We start from the raw sequence: 20,474 nt of genomic DNA, 5'->3' as shown, positions 1-20,474 counted from the left end.
ATTTCACATTTTGAACCATGATTCCCTTTCTCCTTCAGCACCTTCTAAATTGTAGAAAGTTGCATAAGATGAGGTTCTTTCACTCCATTCCTCCAGTAAAACACCTCTCATGTTACTTGGATGGAAATTTATCATTGAAAATGCCAGTGGTTTGTCTGCAGAAAATCTGACTTCTAAAGTTGGTATGATGGAATCCAAGTAAGGAATTATTAGATACCTTATCCAAAATTCAGGTGGATCTTTGGCTGGATGATTGCTTCTAAGCTTCTGTCAGCCAGCAATGTGAGTGGCAGTTATATCAACATTCAAATACATTACAATGTCACCTGCTTCTTTTAAAATGACTTTAGTGACATTCTCCACATCTTCCCGATGAACTCGTAGCATATTAAGAATAGTGCTGATTGGCTTTGACTACATCAAGTGTCTTCAATTGAAGTGAATTTGCTATGGATTTCAGAATAGCGGAATAATTAGTAATTAATGCTACTGACATAGCAAATGAAGATTGCACGCTGCTGCATGCATTTGATAAGCAATTTTACTTGTTGCAGCATTTGTCTCTTCAGCTAAGGTCTCTAATGCATTAAGAATATCAACGAAGTGATCTTTAAAAACATGGATGTTCTTGTATTTCTCTAACCAGCTAGTCTCACATAATTTAAGAATGCTATCAATAAGCAAGCATCGTAAAACGGACTTGGAAAAAAATTTGATTAGCTCCTTGGTAGTCCCAATGCAGTTTCGAATTTCTGGGATAATGATTAAGCCATTCACAACAAGGTTAAGTTTGTGAAAAGAGCAGTCAAAGTAGAAGGTTTTTTGCACTTTTGTCTCAAGAAGCCAGTACACCTCCTTCTTTTCCAGACATGGTGGAACATCCGCTGAAGCCTAACTCCCACACATTTATTTAGGTTTATGTTTGTCACAAAATCTTTGATGGCTTTGGCAATACTCATGGCATTAAGTCCTTCAAGCACTACAAAACCTAAAAATTATTATTTAATTTCATTGGCATTTTTATAAGAAATGTAATCCAATAGACAGCTGTTCTTTGTCAGAAATATCCATGGTTTCATCAGCCAAAAGTGACGACATGCTTCCTGATTGTAGTGCAACATAAATCAATACTACATTATGGATGATAGGTGATTGATATGATGAGGTTATCAGTCAATGTCGAAATGGTCTTTTAGTTGTGAATCACTGCACCAATGCGTAAACTGGAAGTCAATAACTACAATGTCATTCAGATTTTTGCCTCTGACAGGTAAATCATGCGTGCCAAAAGAAATGAAGCAGGAAACAATTTACAGTACTTTTTGTTTTTCTATTAATCTTCATGAAGACTGGTGAAGTTGGATGTCCACTGAAACGCCCTCCATGAATGACTCCATTACAGTATGATGTCCCTAGGACTACATGTGCTTTGCAATAATTGTGCTGTCCTTGTATTTAGTGAAAGATCTGATGAAAGAAGAACAGCAATCACCAGCGAACACCTTTCACCATTCTGGCTGATAGAGGAAACGGGACATAATATTTACAGAAGGCAGATTTGAGTCGCCTTGAGAAAGTTAGCCTAGGTGAATATGTATCCAGCCACTGGTGATCAAATTTCCTCTAGAGGTATTTGGCTTCTGCCGCAAAATTGTTGTTCTTTGAGGGTATCCACACATTTTCCAGTCGTTCTTTTTATCAACCTGCATAGTGCTCACCAGGCCAACAAATTTTCCAATATCATCTTCTCACAATCCAATGTCATCTTCATGACAATCGTCTTCTTTAATTTCACCTTCAGTGTGTTACACATTAGTTTAAATCATAGAAGAAAGCCCCACAGTCACAGTGTTTGAACCAGAGTGTGCTGCACTTCCTTGTTCTCATCATCATCATTGCTACTGTTGGTATTTTTTTTTGGTTGTATATTTACTACAAACAAAATAAATCTAGTTTGACTAAACATTAATTTGGACATCGTCATTGCTGCTTAATTAAAAAATATGACTCCCATTACATTAAAGACTTATAGAAGAATCATCAATAAAAAGTTTATCAGACACAGACATTTTTTGAAAACCTGGATTGAAGAGACCCTGAAATGGGTTCTCCATATATCCATATCATAATCCTAAATTTGTCACAAGATAGTTAGATGTTTTCCTTTTTTTACTGTAGAATTTAAGATAAACTAGAAATGAGCCGATTTTACAGGTATAAAAATCGAGCAATTGCTAAAAACAATATAATTATCAGACCATGTTTTGAATTATTTTTAATTATTTATCAAAATATTGATTATTTGAAAGAACTTAACAAAAATTATAAACTTAAATACAAAACTCTATTTTATGTTGAAAGATCCAAAAGAATCCCTAATGGAATAATACAAGCATAGAAAGATAACCAAAAAATGAAGAATAACAAATTTTAAGTTACATACTTATAAAGCTAGAACCGCACTTATTTAAATTGATGGTACATACATTGCATGTTAAATAAAAACATGTAATAAAGATTACAGTAAGCTACTTACCAAAAAATGTTCTAATATCCATTCATTATAATAAAGTGGATGGCAGGTAGACGGCATGAAAAAACAAACTTTACAATTATAAAAATTTTATACATTATTTACACACTTGGGTGAAAGTAACAACTGTACTGACTAGTAAATAACTTCTGGAAGATTCCCATAGTGTCATGAAATGAGACAAGAGTGACAAGGCTATTCTACAAAACTTTGTTGCTCCAAGTAAGATGGTGCCAACGTGTAACAGTAGTTCTGAAATCTTCTTACAGATGCGAGTGTCTCTATTTTATAATTAATTTCTTTCAAAATATTATTTAATTTTACATTTTTCAAAAACTTGTTATCTATATATATTTTTGTTTTATACTTAAATCTTGAAGGAGGGCAGCTGCCCTCCCTTGCCACCTCTAGATACGTCAATAAATAAAACTATAATTGTTATTGGTAAATATTTGGAACATTGTTGGGTGACTAATACTAATAAATACCTGTAAGTAATATAATAACAGTTCAACAGGTACATGACCATTATTACCATAATAGAATTCAAACAACTGTACAAATTTGCATTAAAACTCTCTGATAATTTCTCCAGCTGTGTCAATTAAAATTTATTTTAAAAGTAAAATTGTTAAACGGCTAACTAAATAAAATATTTTTAATAACTTCATTCAAACGATTTTTAGTCATCTTTGTGACCATCTTTCATTCAGTGACCGGCTTCAATGTTTGTAAAGGTGAGAGAAAATGTTTTGAAGTCAGTTAATAAAAACATTCTATTAAAATTTTGTTCTGCTTGCAATTTCAAAAGTTGATATTTTTGAGTAATTTTCATCACCAACTGTCACAGAAAGAAATACAAAAAAAGTTTAAAAATTCATTCATATGTTTTGCATTTACTGAAAATTTTAAAGAATTCAGTGGCTTCAAGCTTTCTAGCATGTGATTTTATAGTTAAGATTCCAATAAGGTTTAGTTACCTAGTGAAGCAACAATTAAATTGTAGTTTGTCTTTTAAATAATTGTTAATGTGAATGTATGTTAAAACTTCCAAAATGAATAGGTAATGTTAGTTTTTACAGGTAAAAAAGAGATATACATGAAGTTACAAAACAGCACTGATGCACTACACAAAAAGGTGAGAAAATAGATGGTAACAATTACAAAGGACTGTCTCTCCTTCTACCAGTCATACAAAATCCCCTCATAAGCACTATTTAACACAGCAGAAAAACAATTGTACCCACAGCTAGGAGAATACCAAGGAGGTTTTAAAAAGGTTGCTCCTGAGCAGAACAGATTCTTAATTTAAAATCTATTATCACATCCTCAAACTGAGAGCCAAGAACTATGCAATCAACTTTATTTACTTCAAAAAATGTATATTCAGTTGATAGTGGAACACTATTTAAAATCCTTGAGAAATTTGATGTAATAATGTAATAAAAGGAAACTTATCAGACAAACATTAATAACAAACTACTCACTCCAAAGTAAAGTTCCAAGGAGAAATCTCAAAACCAGTCGAGATAAAGACTGGGGTAAAAGATGGTGATAGGCTTTGACCTCTTCTTTTTAACTATATGTACTGAAAAAAGTTATTTGAGAATGGAGAAAAAAGTAGAACACAAAATTAGTGACTAAATTACAATAGATTACTTTGCCATCCCCGATATTCTGTCTTATCAATTCTACAGACAGCAATGAAGCAAATAAATAATCTTACATAAGAACAAAAGACAGGGCTGCAGAACTCCTTCAAGAAAACAGAATTCTTGACAGACATAAAATGAGTCCCTTAAAAACTAATTATGGCAAATGAAAAATGAAAAACAATTGAAGAATTCAAATGACTAGGAGAAATAATTGAACTTAATATCTTTGAGAAGGACGCCATCTGGTCAAAAATCAATAAAATGGAACTAGCCTATCAATTAATTAAGAACATCTACAATAAAATATCAATATCAATGAACACTAAACTAAGGCATATACTACAGTCATTCGTCTGAAAGCTTTATATCCAGCTGAATGTCAACTAATGTCTGTCACTTAACTTCTTATTTTCTGACATTTAAACTTCTAATTGATAAACTATAAACCAAAGAATACAGATAGGGCCTATCAAAAAACAGAGAAAAATGCAGAAGACACAGCAACAAACTGTACATGAGAAAAACATTGCAAGACATCATGAGTTTACAGAAAAAACAAAAACATTGAAAGAAGTCCAGGATAGAAGGGAAAAAAGGAAAACATCAGGAAATGATGAAGGAGATGTGGAAGAAAAAGAAACTGAAAAAGGGAATTAATAGATGATATAATGTAATCAATAAATAAAAAAAATAGATCTACGTATGAATTTATCCTGCTTAAAATCTCATGAATATCTAATGATATGGTATAATTTAATATACCATATCTAATCTGGTCCTTAATTTATTCTTTGGTCATTACTGTGATATAATGTTATTTATTTTTTTTTAGTCATAGTGGCTAAATATGTTTTATGTAAATATATAGATTTACATTTGAGAAGCAAGATTTTTAACAATATATTATAATACCTAAAACAATTTATAAAAATATGAATGCACTCAAAACAGAGTCAAGAGGAATGGGAAATAATGAATCAATGTGAATTGATCACAGAACAGTCAAAGCATTTGAAAAAGTTAGGAAGCTCATGAATTACTGGTCCTTAAAAGCGATAAGAGGTAAAGTTAAGAGGGAAGTTGATTTTTACAATTCTGTTTATAACCTCTGGAGGTTATAAACACTGAGAAGAACACAGGTGTTATTACAAATAATATCAATTATAGAATTTTATTTCATTATTTATATTTAAGAGCATCAAACATTAATTTAATAACTACATAATTGTAACTTGGGTACTTGGGTATTTTCATTATGTGAGATATTGTTTTTATTATATAATGGAATCCATTACATTTTTCATTTTGAATTTCATTCTTAAATGTGTTTATTAAAAAAGCAGCTATTAATCTTTTTAAATAAACAGTGAAGATCCTATCAATACAAAATACACCAATTTATCAATTAGTAAACTAAAAAGTTTGACATGGTTTAATGAAAAAAATTCACTTTTAAACTAGGTAAACACTAATTTATGGAGGAAAATGTAAGAATTTCTAAGTTATTGATTTTTCATTTTAAAGCTTTTTTTACTATAATTTGTTAGAGGAATAGATTTGCAGTTAATAATATAAAAATTAGAAATTTAATTTATCTAGTCATAACTTCCCTTTATATTTTGTCGTAAAACTTCAGTAAGAACTCGGGAGATCCTAGAAATAATTTTTGAAATTACCTGTTCTGAAAACATAAATGTTCCTGAGGCAGATTCAAGAATTCTCTATGAAAATCACAATATCATATTCAACTATTTCATTGGATAAATATACGAGCATCCTGTATTTCCTTATATTTGACAACATCAATTGTGCTAGATTATTGATGTCTTTGCGGAGCAGTCTAGCATAATTCAAGGAATTTTTGCTTCAAGATCACAAACTAATTTGCCTAACATATTTCATTTGCTCCAGGCATTTTACCTTGTAAAGGATGAGGTCATCCACTTTATATGTTTATGTGTACTTAAAAAAAATTATTTCATGAATTGCATAAAGGGTGACACTTAACTAGAATAATTTTTTCTCTTAAAAACCACATATACTTAGTGTCGATATTTAGAGCTAAAGAAAACAATAAAAAAAGTTAAGAAAATTTAACAAACATCAAAGAAACAATTAGTTAATATTTTTAATCCAAGCATTATGAGTCACATCTGATATGACATGAATATGATGATTGACTTTTTATACAAATATGATTGACTTTTTCAAGAAATGTACTGTTTTATTTTCAGCCACACAGTGGGAGTGGGGAAGGTCTACGTAAAAACAAATTTCTCAAACAGAATATCTTACTTATTTAAAATTATAAATTTATGACAAATCAAACAAAATTTAATAAATACAACTTTTTAAAAACTTACTTAAACAGTTTTCAATCACATTTGAAACCTCATTAATGATTACTTATTTTGACATCTTTATTATAAATTAATTTTTGTTTTGGAATAATATTTAGTATGTTTTTTTAATTCTGAGATGTGTTCACCTGATACTCTGTTGAATTTTATTTTAAGAATAGAAAGTGTTACTGCTGCTAGCATGGCAGTATGTAGATTTTTGTCTAGTGATTGTGATGTTACATTGAAAAACAAATATTACATATAACCTAATGGCTTTGCTGTGGGTTCCCTTATTCCCAGCAACATCATGGAGACCTTTCTTCATCATTTAAAGTAAAAACACACACTTATCAACAATAAACGTGCTCATAGAATAATATACTAGCAAAGATATACTGATGACACCATCTTAAAGTACCAAGGTAACACAAGGCATTGTGAACATAAAAGTATAATAACAGAAACAAAATACAAGATACAACAAATTAAACTTAACAATTGAATATGATAAACAGATTACATTTTTTTACCTCACAACCACAAAAAGCAACCAATAAAAACAAAGTTTAAATGTAAATAAAGAAAACATTGACAGACACTTTCATCCACAACATTTCAAACCAGCTGACCTCATATAAACTTATCTGCTTTTAGAAGTATAATCTACAGAGCCCAAAAATGCTCATAACACTCAAAGTTCACATAAAAGAACTCTAATATTATAACAACTTTAGCAAATGCAAATTAATAGAACAGTACAAACAAAAAAACTGAAAACAGCTTATAAATTTTTAAAATGTGGTGGATATTACGTGTCCTTCAGAAAATTAAAAAACAGAACTATCATTACACTAAAAACACTATCATCAGATGAACACAAGCTCCTGAAATATATATATATATATATATATATATATATATATATATATTGCGTCTATTATATAATGTCTAAATTGGTTAAATGGGGTGATGAAGCTTGAAAGATATAATGAATACAAGAATGCCTTCCACAGTAACATTTGCCAACCACATCATAGAGGTAAATCATAAATCTATTAATACTGGCAAAAATCTTGGTATTCTACCAGTACACAAAAAAGTACACATCTTAACATATTTAAAAATTGTAAAATATATTAAAGACCAAAAGTGGTATGCTAAATAAACCAGATACAATTGAAATCTAACAGCAATTCAATAAATGATGGTATTTTTTGTAGTCAAAAAATTCCAGCATTTTTTGATTACATTGTAAATACACATGTGCCAAATAAAAAAAATAAAAACATATCACTAACAAGAAAATCAGCTGACACTTTAGAGAACAGTAGCACCGGACACTGAACATGATCACAAGAGCAACTGAAGACGTTAGAAGTAAGTTATTAAAACAATGTACTTATTAAGTTTGATTTAGTTTATCATTTCAAATGTTTATTTTGTCTTAAATAACTTCACAGATGACCATCATGGACAAACCACTGAAAAATTTGTGAATACATTACAACTGTTTAAAAATATTAATATCATGTGATTTCTAAAAGTAACTTACTAAAGTGAAGGAAGAATACTTCAACACAGGACCAAACTACTGCATATGAATCATAGTCAGTATCAAGTATCCAGTACTGTGCATCACTTCCTGTAAAAATTGTAAAAATGATAATAACAATAATGAAAAAAAATATAATAATAATGCCTGGACACAATCCTACCTCATGTTGGTGCATTTAACGTCTATTCACACGTCCTAGGGTGGGGGGGGGGTTGGAACTACATGGTACTTCAGTACTTTCAGTTCGGCCAATGGGGAAATAGTTTTGCCCAGAAGCTTTCCTGTGGAGTATGGGATTGTGGTCCCGAGCCGGTTGCGGTTGTGTTTCTTGGTTTCAAGGCATGACCGTGATCTGGTTTTCAACGACGCTGGGAGGACTGCAGAAGGGAAGTGCTTATTCATCCTCCCGATGGTGGAAACCGAGTTGAGGGTGGGCTGATGTGAGCTTGCTCTGCCGAAGTCTTGCGCCACTCAACATGGGTCGGTCACTTCGGCCCTCTGCAGATTTTCTTCCCACTCACACCGAGCTGCTGAACCCTTTACACCATATACATACACCGAAAACACTACATAGATTGCAACATATACCCTTACACTATAACACAACATGTTTCTTCTTACACTTACAGTCGAAGGTGTTGGGACACCTTACGAAACGCAATCGTAACCCAAGGTCAAACTATCGTGCGGATGGGTTGATGGCTCTATGTAGTGAGTCTCAAACTATGTCCTCTGGGCACCAGGGTGAATCCAGTTGTATGCAGTCCTAGCTCCAGTATGTGCACACTCTGTTGGAGTGGTCTGTTAAATCACTGATACACATGGGAACAGAATGTTAGTTTTATTTAACAATTCTTCTATGGCTGTTGGTTCACTTGAAAAGATCAAAACACGTGGGTGTTTCAAGAGAATTCAACCAACTTTGCCAGCCGAAGATTTAATCGTTGATAAGGAAACTGGAAATGTTGCGGAGAAAGTTAAACTTTCATTTATATGGTTTCTTGTTTTGGTAAACAACGTCACATTCATAAACGTTACATTCAGAATGGTAAATCCTTTGCAAATATTTCTCCCAAAAATGCTCCTAATAAGTAAATGCATGTTAACAGCTTGTGGGTCTCTGAAATTTGTTAAAAAGCTCAGTAGGGAGGCCCTGCTTGTTGAAGTAAATAAAAAAGAAGTTGTTGAAGTAAGTAATAAAGAACAATGTCGAAAACTGTTAGCCCTTAAAAAAATAAGAAAATATGGAGCCATAGAGGAGCTCCTTAAGACGTTGAATTTGCAAGGGAGAAAAATTTTGCTGTAACTTGGCAGAAGTTGAGTTATCTGAAATTACAAAAGAGTTGTCACCACAGTCAGTAACGTCTGTGTAGAGAATTATGAGAAAGCAGAATGGTGTTAATGTACCAACATCTTTCCTAATTCTAATCTTTTCTAGTCCAACCGTTCCTGACAATATAAAAATTGGTTACCTTTCTGTTTGTGTGCGACTACCAAAACCAAACTCCGAACTCCAGACGCTGCTTCCTTGTTTTGAGGTACTGTCAGGAAGGTAAATCCTTTGCAAATATTTCTCTCTTCCTAATAAATAAGAGAGTCGTAACAGCTTTTGGGGTTCTGAAATTTGTTAAAAAGCTCAGGAGCGGCGGCCTGCTTGTTGAAGTAGGTGATAAGGAGCAATGCTGATGAGTCAGTGGTTTGGCCACAATAAAATTGGTTGCACAAAGGAACAGTTTTTTGCATGTTCCAGCCGTACAGGGCAGATGATAGCATATGTGCTGATAAAGAAAAATATATACACTGTAAAGGTCCACACAAGGAATGTCACATTTATAAGGGAGAAAAATCTGTATTGAAGACCTGTACTGAGCAGAAAGTGTCCTTTCCGGTGGCAAATTGGAAAAACAGAAAATCCCCAGCATGAGGAATCCTGTACAACCTGGTATTTGCTTTGTGCAGGGTCTCTTAAACAACTTATAAAAAGGGAAAGAATGCGCATCGTGTAAAAAACTGATCAAATTTTTAGAAACTTTGTCAGAACAAGTAAAGTCCCTTCCACCTGCCATTGAAGCATTCAGTACTGGCAAGAAGGTAACTTCTGCAACAAGACCTTAGTGGTTTATAAAAAAACTAGTTCAGTCGGTATACCACCAGATAAGGTTTCTGCTGCACTGATTACGCAGCGAACTACTAAGATCCTTAACACGATGCCTGGCACATCATTTCCATCTTCCTAAGCTTCCAAGTCCCCTCCACTATCTCGAGATCTTTATGAGGATATGGACACGGGACATTTACCCTGGGAATAATCAGTATGTTATCTTCCTTCCCGGATACAGCATCCCGACATCTTTTATCTGTTTACAATATAATATTTCCTGACAAGATTTTTCCAAATTCTTGTTCAGAAGGATTGGTAATTCCCGTACTTAAACCTGGTAAAAATAAATCATGCGCTTCAAGTTGTCATTCTACCTACTTGACCAGTACCCTGTGTAAGTCGATGGAAACAACGGTATTCCATCGTTTAATGGTAACTTGAAAGAAACACCGTAATTGCTCCCGAACAATGTGGTTCCGCCAAGGTAGATTGTCTATCGATAATGCAGTTACTCTGAAATCTGTTACTCAAAACGACTTTCTACTTCGCCAACGCCTCGTTGCTGTATTTTTCGATATACAAAAGGCGTATGACACGGCTTGGAGGAGAGGAATCCTAAATACTGCATGTAAAAGGGAATCTCCTTGCATTTATCCGGGGTTTCCTGATGTCTTTTCGAGTTCGAGTTGTAACGTCGGTATCCGAAAGTTTCACACTAGAAAACGGAATACCACAAGGAACATAAAAAAGTGTTACGACAAGGTAACACTTAGGACTACCTTGTTTGTTGTAATAATAAATAGTATAACAAACTGCTTGCAAAAACACGTTATGTAGTTATGTACGCATTGTTTGTATATGATTTTTTAATTTAAATTGCGTGTAGTTGAATTTTAGCTACTGCCGAGAGGCTGCTTTAATACACAATAACCCATTTAGAGTCAAGACGTAAAAAGAGTACCTTGTCCCCGGAGAAGTGAAATGCATTTCCCGCCTGATGGATCATGTTGACCCTTAACCTTTTTTAGATGGTGAACCAGTTGAACTATGTACGCGAGCTAGATTTCTCGCATTGTCATTTCTCCAACGACTGACATGGGTAACACATTTGAAGAAGCGAAGGTAAAATGTCTAAAAGTGTTAGACATGCTGAGAGTTCTATCTAATATTCTTTGGGAAGTTGATTGTGTTTGCATATTGCGCTTCTATCGATCTCTGGTCGTTCCCACTAAAGTACAGCACGTGGCTTATTCGTCCGCACGCGCCACCACTCTAAAGATGCTCGATGCAGTCCATCATTCATTTATCCGTCTTGCTACAGATGTATTTCGTTCAAGCCCCGTGGTAAGTCTACTAGTGAAAAGTGGTGAGCCATTCTTTGGAATAAACGTAACCAAATGATCTGCTCCTAACGTAACTCGTATTAAAGCGCAACCAAATCATCCAACCTTTGATGCGGTGTTCTCTAACCTGTATCTTAATCGATAACAGGAAAAGCTGAGTTCTACTGCTCCGCTAGGCATCAGAGCTCAGCTCCTTTTCTTGTCTCTAAATATACAATTACCTTCAGTTCTTAATGTTACTCAATGTTATTACCCACCTTGGCGGCTTTCTATGGTAAATTACTGCTTTAGTCTTTTTTGATACTATAAAAAGTACACGAATTCGGTTATCATATAAGAAATACTTTATAATATTGTGGATATTAATAATTTATCTTATCTACGTTAAATATTTTATTTAGCGTGGATCCTGATGCTATAGTTTATATAGACAGCACTAATCACAATAACTCTTTTCGTTGTGCTTTTGTAGTTGGGATTAGAAAGTAAACGTTTGGCCTTCCCAGCATTTTTACTGTTTCCATCAGGGAGATGTACGCTATTAATAAGACCGTTAGTATAATTAGATCAACATATCGACACGTACTTATCTTTCAAAATTCTCTAAGCGCCTTGCAGGCGATTAGTGACACGTATTTCAGACGTCCTGTTGTCTGTGATATATAGTCTGTTATCTTTGAAATGATTCAGCGTAATACATGAATCCGTGAGCTTCTGTTCACACACAACTGTGAGTTTCTACTGGTTCCCTACTCATATTGGAATTTCAGGCAATGAGTGTAACTGTTGTTTATGTTAGATTTTTAATATTCTTATTATTTTGGTTTTATTTCGCATTTATCATGCTGTAAAAGCTTTTAAATCTGTTTAATTTTAAAAGAGTCACTTGGAAGACAGTGCTCGGGTGATGGATAAGTCAATATTTAAAGATTTCTGTGGCCAAAACGAAGTAAATGCTTCTGAAGGACGCAGACAAATTATTATACTATTACAATTATATTATTATAGTCGTAATCCCCACATTAAGTATAAAGGCTGTGTAATCAGCCGAGTAAGAGTTCATAAGTACCTAAGTATACTGTTTGATAAAAAGTTACTGTTTAGCAACCATATCAAACAATTAGCGGTGGACGCCGTCTCTGTAATGCATAATCTTTTGAGAATTGCTCGGAAGAACTATGGCCGATCGGGCCCCAATTGTACATAGTGTATCGAGTTTTCGAAAGAATGACCACTTACGCGGCACCCGTATGGGCGCATAGGTTGGAAAGAAATAGAGCACTAATTCTAAATTTAAGGAGTGCCCAGCGCAGAGCTCTCATTGTATGCTCAGGTGTTTTTAAAACAACCTTCTGCAAGGCTACTACCATATTAGGAAAGGCTCTCCCAATCGATTTAGTGGTGAAAGTTCGGGCAGCCATGTGGAAGTTGCGAAGAGGTCGGGAGGTCGAGGTATTTGGGATGCGGTTTCGAGCCGGGCGTGTAGTGGAGCGGAACGGTGATCACAATGCATCGAATCTAAATTTCACACAGTTGCCCATCTCCCAATAGCAGAAGAGACTTCGGAACCTCGCGATGGAAGCATGACAGCGTGAATGGAACACCAAGACAAAAGGAAGGTGGTCTTTGTATAACTTTATACAAGACATAGGGGGGATGGTACCAGTCTAACTACTGGTACTCCTGAGCAAATCGCCTGTCACCAAGGTGACGTCGATGTAACAAACATATTAGATCGACGTTTTAACAATAAATAGGTTCAAACACATTGACAATAAACGCGCATCCAAGGGTATCATTTTGTTTCGATCCATCCGTGTATACTACTGCGTCTGAGTTTGTCTTTGTCCGGGCTATCTCATCTGATCTGCATTGTTTGTTTCCGGCTCGGTATCCATCAACGAAGCCTTTCACCACGGTGCAGGCAGCGCACTTTTCAGGCGCAGTTTTATTGAGGCAATTTAGCCGCCTTATGCCCAACTAGGGCGCAATGGCCACACATCTCCGACTGCGATCTGTAGCGGATAGAGGTGTGTCCAAAGCCTTGACTCTTATAACAAGTTGCCATTTCTGTATAGTAGACAACCCTACTTGAGGTCCACACCAGAAACAGCCGACTACCGACCACCAAGACCTGCCAGATCTTAGGCGAGGTGACTCTTTGGGGTTTCCTTCCGCCCCAACTGCTGAGCCACCTTGGTCCCCCTAAGAAAGTCCTCGATAGCCATATCCAGTGATGGATTTTAGCTAAACATTGTCCTGAGGTTTTGGGGCTCTTCGTCCCTTGATGCCCATGGCATATCGTAAATGAATATCTGTGCCCTTCGCTCGGCCAGCAATTGAGCCTTCAGGCCATTCTTTTTAAGAGATGTTAGCCTCCTACAGCTGTTTAGCTTGTTGCTCATTTATGACCTCCAGCATAATGCCTTGTTTTAGTGACCTGGGAGATTTGGATCTTTTCTCTCCGCGGGTCTAGGACGTTTGTAAGGGTTAACTCAGTCAAGAACTTTCTCCATTGCCGGTTTAAAGTCCTTGACTCCTTCCACCACCTGATCCACCTTGCCCGATAGTCGAGTCACAACTGTATCGAGGGCTCGGTTTGAGGCCTGGAGGTTATCAGAATTTAGTGCCAGCTCCGCGACCATCAAGCTGTATTCTGAAGATGTGAGTCTACTAACTGGTGGACCTTGACCGAAATGCACGACTCTTTATTAGAAGAATTTTGACCCATGCAGTCATCTCTTCAATCCGCTCTTAACCCACGGATCCAGTGCAAGACTTCTTTGAAGAGAACACCACCCTAGGGACCGCGGGCCTAGGACAGAGTACCTCATTGTTATCATCCACCACCATCGGTTTCGCGAGGGGAAGCCCTTCGGACTTTCTTTGACTGCCACAACCGTGTTCTCCTTGTGTGGTTCGGACAGCCGTTTTCACCACGCAGCTTGATAGAGAGGCTTCTGCAGAATTTATGTACAAATCCGCCTTTTCATTAGGCGGTAGGGATACCCCCCTCGTAGAGACTGCAGTATATCTACCAGAGGCTCACGGCCTTGGTAGAGACCTGCTGATTGACCTTCTCAGTTGTAAAGGGTCAACAGTCACTAGATCTTTAGCTAGTGACTGTCACCAATTTACTAGTTAGGTAGTGCCATGACGCCGTTAAGGCAATCGCCTCCTGATTGATCCATCATGATTTCCTATTAAAAAATACACAGATTGCACTGCCTGGTACTACGATACAGTCTAAATGAACCTTAACGCCTAATGCAAGGCTAAGGTGAGTGTCAGCAGTTACTCCTTTCAAGTCTGTCTGTTCTTACACAACCCTGCTTGTTGTTGAGATGCTAAAAGCTCCTATAATGTGATGACCATCGGCGAGGTCAGAGCTAAATTGCTTCCTGAACCTTCCAGAGGATCATGAAAATAGCTGTCCTGACAAACCTACGAAAATTGGACACCAGATGGAAAAGAGAAAGTCCTTATTTAGCTGACAGTGGCACTACGGCAACACACTACACCACTGTCCAGCTATCAGTTCTACAGCAGCACAGGTTGACTAACAACTAACTAAGGTTGACTAACTGTCCAGTATACAAGGAAGAAGTAGTAATCCAAAAGGTTAAGACCATTCAAAAGGTAAGCTACTTCGAAGCGAGGAAAATTGTCAAAAACAGATCGCCAAAGGTAATGTTGTGCACAGGTGCAGCCCCTGCAACTTCTTTCAGAGCGAAAGATGTAATAGCGGAGCTAGCACTGACGTTAGCGAGTCAGGTTTAACATAATGTTAAAATATTCAGAAATTGTCCAAGTAGAGAAGACAGCCAAAAACCAGTTAAGAAAACATCAGATGTCATTAAACAAATAGTTCTCCATTGTGGAACAAACCTTCAGCCAGTTCCAAAGTGAAGGAAAGTGTTACCAAAATACGAAGAAGCCTGAAGCCAAAGTAAAACTTGAAAAAATTCCCATTCATGGAACTGAAAAGAATGAGTTTAAAATATTGGAAAAAGAATATATTGTATGACCACCAATGGAGCCTCTGAAAGCACGGTGGCCTTTACGGGAAAGGAAGAGTGCATCGAGTCTCATCTCTGATGCATTGCTCATCGCACAATCTGAACAGTATCATCTGATACTGGCAGCAAAACATCCTCCAGAATTTACTGCGAAGGATTCGAAGAATCCATCTCTGAGGTCTCAGACCATAATTTACTGTGGAAGATTAGAAGAACCCATCTACGAGGTCTCAGAAACCTTTGATGTCCTCGAAAAAAAGAATCAAATAAGGATGGTTTAAGGGTAAACCTAGGCAATAAAAAATAAGAACTACTTAGGTTTTATTATTTTTTGACGAGTTTAATGAAAGGATGAGCTTTTTAATAATTGTTTCTTCAACATTTCTTTAGAAATGGATTGTGTGTTTGATTATGTATTGTTAAGTAGTGAAGGCTGTATACATCCTTGTCATTTTTTGTTCTTTTGGGGGTCTTTTACTATTCTATGACAAATCTATTTCTGGGTGATCTGTCTGACAAGACTAGTTCACTGAACCCATTGTCCTTCGTGATGACTCATTGTATAAAGACTATATGAAAGTGTCCAAAAGAGATGGAGAAAGGCTAAGGCATGCCCTGGAAGCTACACACAACTCTGAGGAAAGTCGCAGAGCAGTGAAAAAAAGCACCATTCAAGAAAGATGCGAAGGATATGTTGTTTGCTACAGTGAACATTATGTCTTTGATGAGAAAACTAATAGACTTTATGGTTGAGAAGGAATCCTAAGACTAAGTGAAAAAAAAAAGAAAAGGATCAGGGAAGAAAGGAAAGGTTTTAGAGCAGAGGAAGAGCAACTTGAATTGGGGTAGGGTTTACTATGAGGAAAGATGTAGAAAGTAGAAAAATGCAAGGAAATATGGGAAGCATGTGCGGATAGGATTTTATGGATGAGGCTGAGAATAGAAGGAAAGAGCAGATGTCTAAGTTTGTGTCCCACAATCAGGGAATAGCAAAGAAAAGAAGAAGATTTTTTGGAGAAAGTGGAAGGAATAATTCAGAATAGACAAACAATTATAATAGGGAACTTCAGTGCACAAGTGGGAAAAGAAAAAGTGGAGTAGAAGAGGTAATGGGACCACATGGGAATGGAAAAGAAATGAAGAGGGTAAGAAACTGTTACATTTCTGTGAATGAGATGGGTTTATTATTGGTAATTCATGGTTAAAAAAAAGAATAGCAAGAAAGTTACCAAATATGGATTAGAAGAAAGACAAACCAGAACTGTTCAATGCATCAATTATGCATTAGTAGAGAACGATTTTAGAAGGAAGTTAATAGATGTCAAAATTGTAGCAGAGAAAGTCATTACAAGAGGGGATCACCAGATTGTATTTGGTAAATTAATAATTGGTAAACTGGTGAATGGAAGTAAAGAAGAATAATTTAAAGTTTGGAAATTTAAAAAGGAGGAGGAGAGGCAGGAATTTGAGAAAGAACTTAGGGAACTAATGCCAAAAGGTGAAATAAAAGAGGGAGAACATGATTGGATACAATTTAAAGAAGGTATGGTTGGAGGACTGGAAGGAGTATGGGATAGGAGTAAGGTTTCAGGAGGGAGAAGGAAACAAAATGGTGGAATGAAACAGTTAGGGATGCAGTAAAAAAGAGAAAGGATCTATGGAGGAAATGAAGGGAAAGCAGAAAGGAAAGAGAAATAAGATATTTTATGAAGAGAAAAAATAAAATGTAAGAAAAGATTGAGTGAAGAAAATAAAAAAATACTGGAAGGATTTTACAAGGGAATGGATGTTCAGGTTGAACATCTGCTGTATGGTTTGGTGAGAAAAAGGAGACAAAGGAAAGAGACAACAAGAGGCATAAAAAATGGGGATGGAACAGTTCTGGAGGAGAGAAAGGATATTCCAAGTAGATAAAAGGAATATTTTAACATCCTGATGAACACAGCAGGAAATAGAGAGGAAAGGGTAATGGAGGATCAAGTAGAAACTAAAAATGCAGCCATAAATAGATGCTAGATGGACTATTAGAATGAAAGAGATAGAGGAGTGGTTAAAGAAAATGAAGAATGGCAAGGTATAATAGATGGTATCTATTAATATTAATATTATATATTAATATTAATATTAATTATAATAGATAAGGTATCTAAAAAAAAAATTAAAAATAAAAAAAAAAAAAAAAAATTAAAAGCGACAGAAATTATTGGAATCAGTAGTTATACAGGCTCTTTAAGGCCATATGGGAGGATAAGGAAGTACCAAGTGATTGGAGGAGAGGCCTTATTATTCCAGTTTTTAAGAAAGGTGACAGAATGGACTAACAATTATAGAGGAATCACCTTATTACCACACATGATGAAGTTATTTAAATGTATATTAGAAAAGGAATCATATGAAAAATTGGAGGAAGAAAAAATCGGTTTCAGAAGTGGGAGATCGACTGTGGACCAATATTTACATTTACATTTAAGAATGTGAAAATTTACATTTATGAATTTCCAGAAGGTAATAAATGAGTGGGATGAAGTGATAATGAGGTATGATGAGGTTTAGTGTTGAAAAAAGCAAAATACTGGTACAAAGCAGGGAAGGAGGAGGTAGAAATAAAAGTAATGTAAGAGTAAATGGAGTGGCCCTAGAAGGTGTAAAGAATATTAACTATCCTGGATCAGTTTTTTCAGAAGACGGTAAGCTGTGGTAAATGATTTCTACCAGTATGAAAAATTTGGTATGGAACAGGAGGTGAGTAGGGGTTGCAAGAAACTTCTATTTAAATAATACTATGTGTGAGAGAAATGGACATGAGGGGATAAGTTAAAGAACCGAAGGCAGGCTATTGAAATGAAATTTAAGAGAAGTATGGTGAGGAAAACTAAGATGGATAGAGTACAAAGTGGTATGATAAGACGGAAGTTGGAATTGGAAGCTTAGTAGAAGAAATTACGAGAGATAAATTAAGGTGTTATGATCATGCAAATAGAATGGAGAATGAGAGCCTACCAAAGAAATTCCTTCATTACAGTAAAAATGGTGAGGGATGGAGAGGATGCCAAGAGAAAAGTGGGTTAAGAATGTAATGACTGTCAGCATATCATCTAGCCTATCCATTACTAAAATCTATGAATAATCTTTGTTAAATTTGTTTATTTTTTTACGTGAAAACAATAATGATTCTTTTTGCCAGCAAAATTATTCTGGCAGTATTCTGGCAGTATGAAGTTCTACTAAAAAATGTTTGCTGAATCTCCACTGGCAAGTTCAGTAAATAAAATTTTATTATAATAAACAGAAGTGCTACTATTCTCATAAATGAAAGAGTTGAATATTTCTGTTTCTGGAGATAAATCCTCAAGTGTCATAGAACTTGTGTAAGAATGAAATGTAACTTAATTTGATATAATGATGCATCCATGCTGAAAATCAATAAAGGTTTTAGCCAAAGTGACTGGAGACATTCAACATAAATGACTTAGTCATTTGCAAGAATAGTAAGCTTCCTATGCTAGACTTACTAGGAAAAGTAAAGAGTGAAATGGATTCTCACGGCTTTTTCAGTGAGTCAAGTATATTATTGGATGACAGTATGACAAACCATGAAAATAATGATATTAGCGCCTACACCTAACATCTTAACTAAGTTTACTAAAGGGTGTGATTGTATAATGAATACCATTTCTACTGGAAAAAGTAACTCTGACCTAAGCCTCTTGAAACTCAGATGCTTTGCATGGATCACAGTAATAAAAAGGACTGGAACACATAGTATAAAATAACAAATTACTGTGCCCTATTCTGTTAAAAAACAATGCATTATGTAAGCTGTATTTGTTGGATATGGAAAAACATGATTTTAAAAATAGTTATATTTAAAATAATATAACTAAATGGGTAATAAATAATTAATTATGAGTATTAGGATGAAAAATGAGGAAATAAATATCCAGTCTAATCCAGGAATGTAATTCAGCACCTAGCATATGCCAAATAGATATTAATAATTTATTATTTTCTGAGTACACAAATTAGTAAGAGCTTAAATTAATTTTAATATGAATTAGTAAAAAAGAAAAAATACCTACCATTGAGATTTACAATTAGTTTTGCTTCTCCTGATGAAGGATTTAAAAGCTTTGCTCCTCCTATTATTAATACATCCTGATTATAACCAAATCTGAAATGCAACAAAGAAATATTTTCTTATTATTAGAATATGAAAACCCATGCACATAATTTTAATTATTAAGTTTATCTGTAATGTACTTATATTTTAATGGAAGAAAAGCTAATCTTTGTTAATCTTAATTTGTCTTCATAAATTATACGTAAAATAAAAATTATATAGTTTATTCATAAATAATAATAAAAATACTGCAAAACAACAACATTAAGTAACTTAATGTAATCTACATTTCTAACAAGTATTTATAGAACACTCAAAAATAACTCAATATAACAAATATATAAATCATACATAATCAATATATATAACCCAATATAAATCATTTATGCTTGTACTATTTTACCACAAAAAAATCGCGATTAATAGGACTATCTGCTACATCACTGAAGAATTGTATTATAGTTCTGAAAAAATATCCTGGAAGCATATTTTGAAGATTTAGAAAATGAGGCAAATTAAATTTATTATTTTATCATTAAAATTTCTTTTTAATATGAAAATAATAATGAGTGTATAAAAAAATATTAACAATTTCCTGCTCAACTTGCCGGTATTTTGTCTCTTCTGAAAATTTCCTTATGATGAAAAACCCAAGAATTAAATAAATTTGAATCTTTTAAATCACAGCTTACTGAAATTTTCTTTATACGAATGAGGAGAAAATTTATTATACTCAAAGAAACTTTCATCTACTTTTTTTCATTTTTGTTTAGTTGATCTACAATTAGTGGCTACTACGAACTACT

The 20,474-nt window shown here is 34.7% G+C and overlaps 1 protein-coding gene across 4 annotated transcripts in view; it reads right to left on the bottom strand.

Moving 5' to 3' along the window:
• Positions 1–20,474, bottom strand: part of LOC142325223 (apolipoprotein D-like) — a 47,702-nt gene that overhangs the window by 11,511 nt on the left and 15,717 nt on the right. For all 4 annotated transcript variants that reach the window (XM_075366723.1, XM_075366707.1, XM_075366697.1 and 1 more), the window contains 2 exons: positions 19,628–19,719; positions 8,083–8,172 (listed from right to left, as the gene is read on the bottom strand). In XM_075366723.1, coding sequence (XP_075222838.1) covers positions 8,083–8,172; positions 19,628–19,719 — 182 coding nt within the window. The remainder of the gene's footprint in view (positions 1–8,082; positions 8,173–19,627; positions 19,720–20,474) is intronic.

The sequence above is a fragment of the Lycorma delicatula genome, chromosome 1, assembly GCF_047948215.1.
Source record: "Lycorma delicatula isolate Av1 chromosome 1, ASM4794821v1, whole genome shotgun sequence".
Lineage (NCBI taxonomy): Eukaryota > Metazoa > Arthropoda > Insecta > Hemiptera > Fulgoridae > Lycorma > Lycorma delicatula.
Note: the sequence above shows the minus strand (reverse complement) of the source record. Positions and strands in the feature narration are given on the sequence as shown.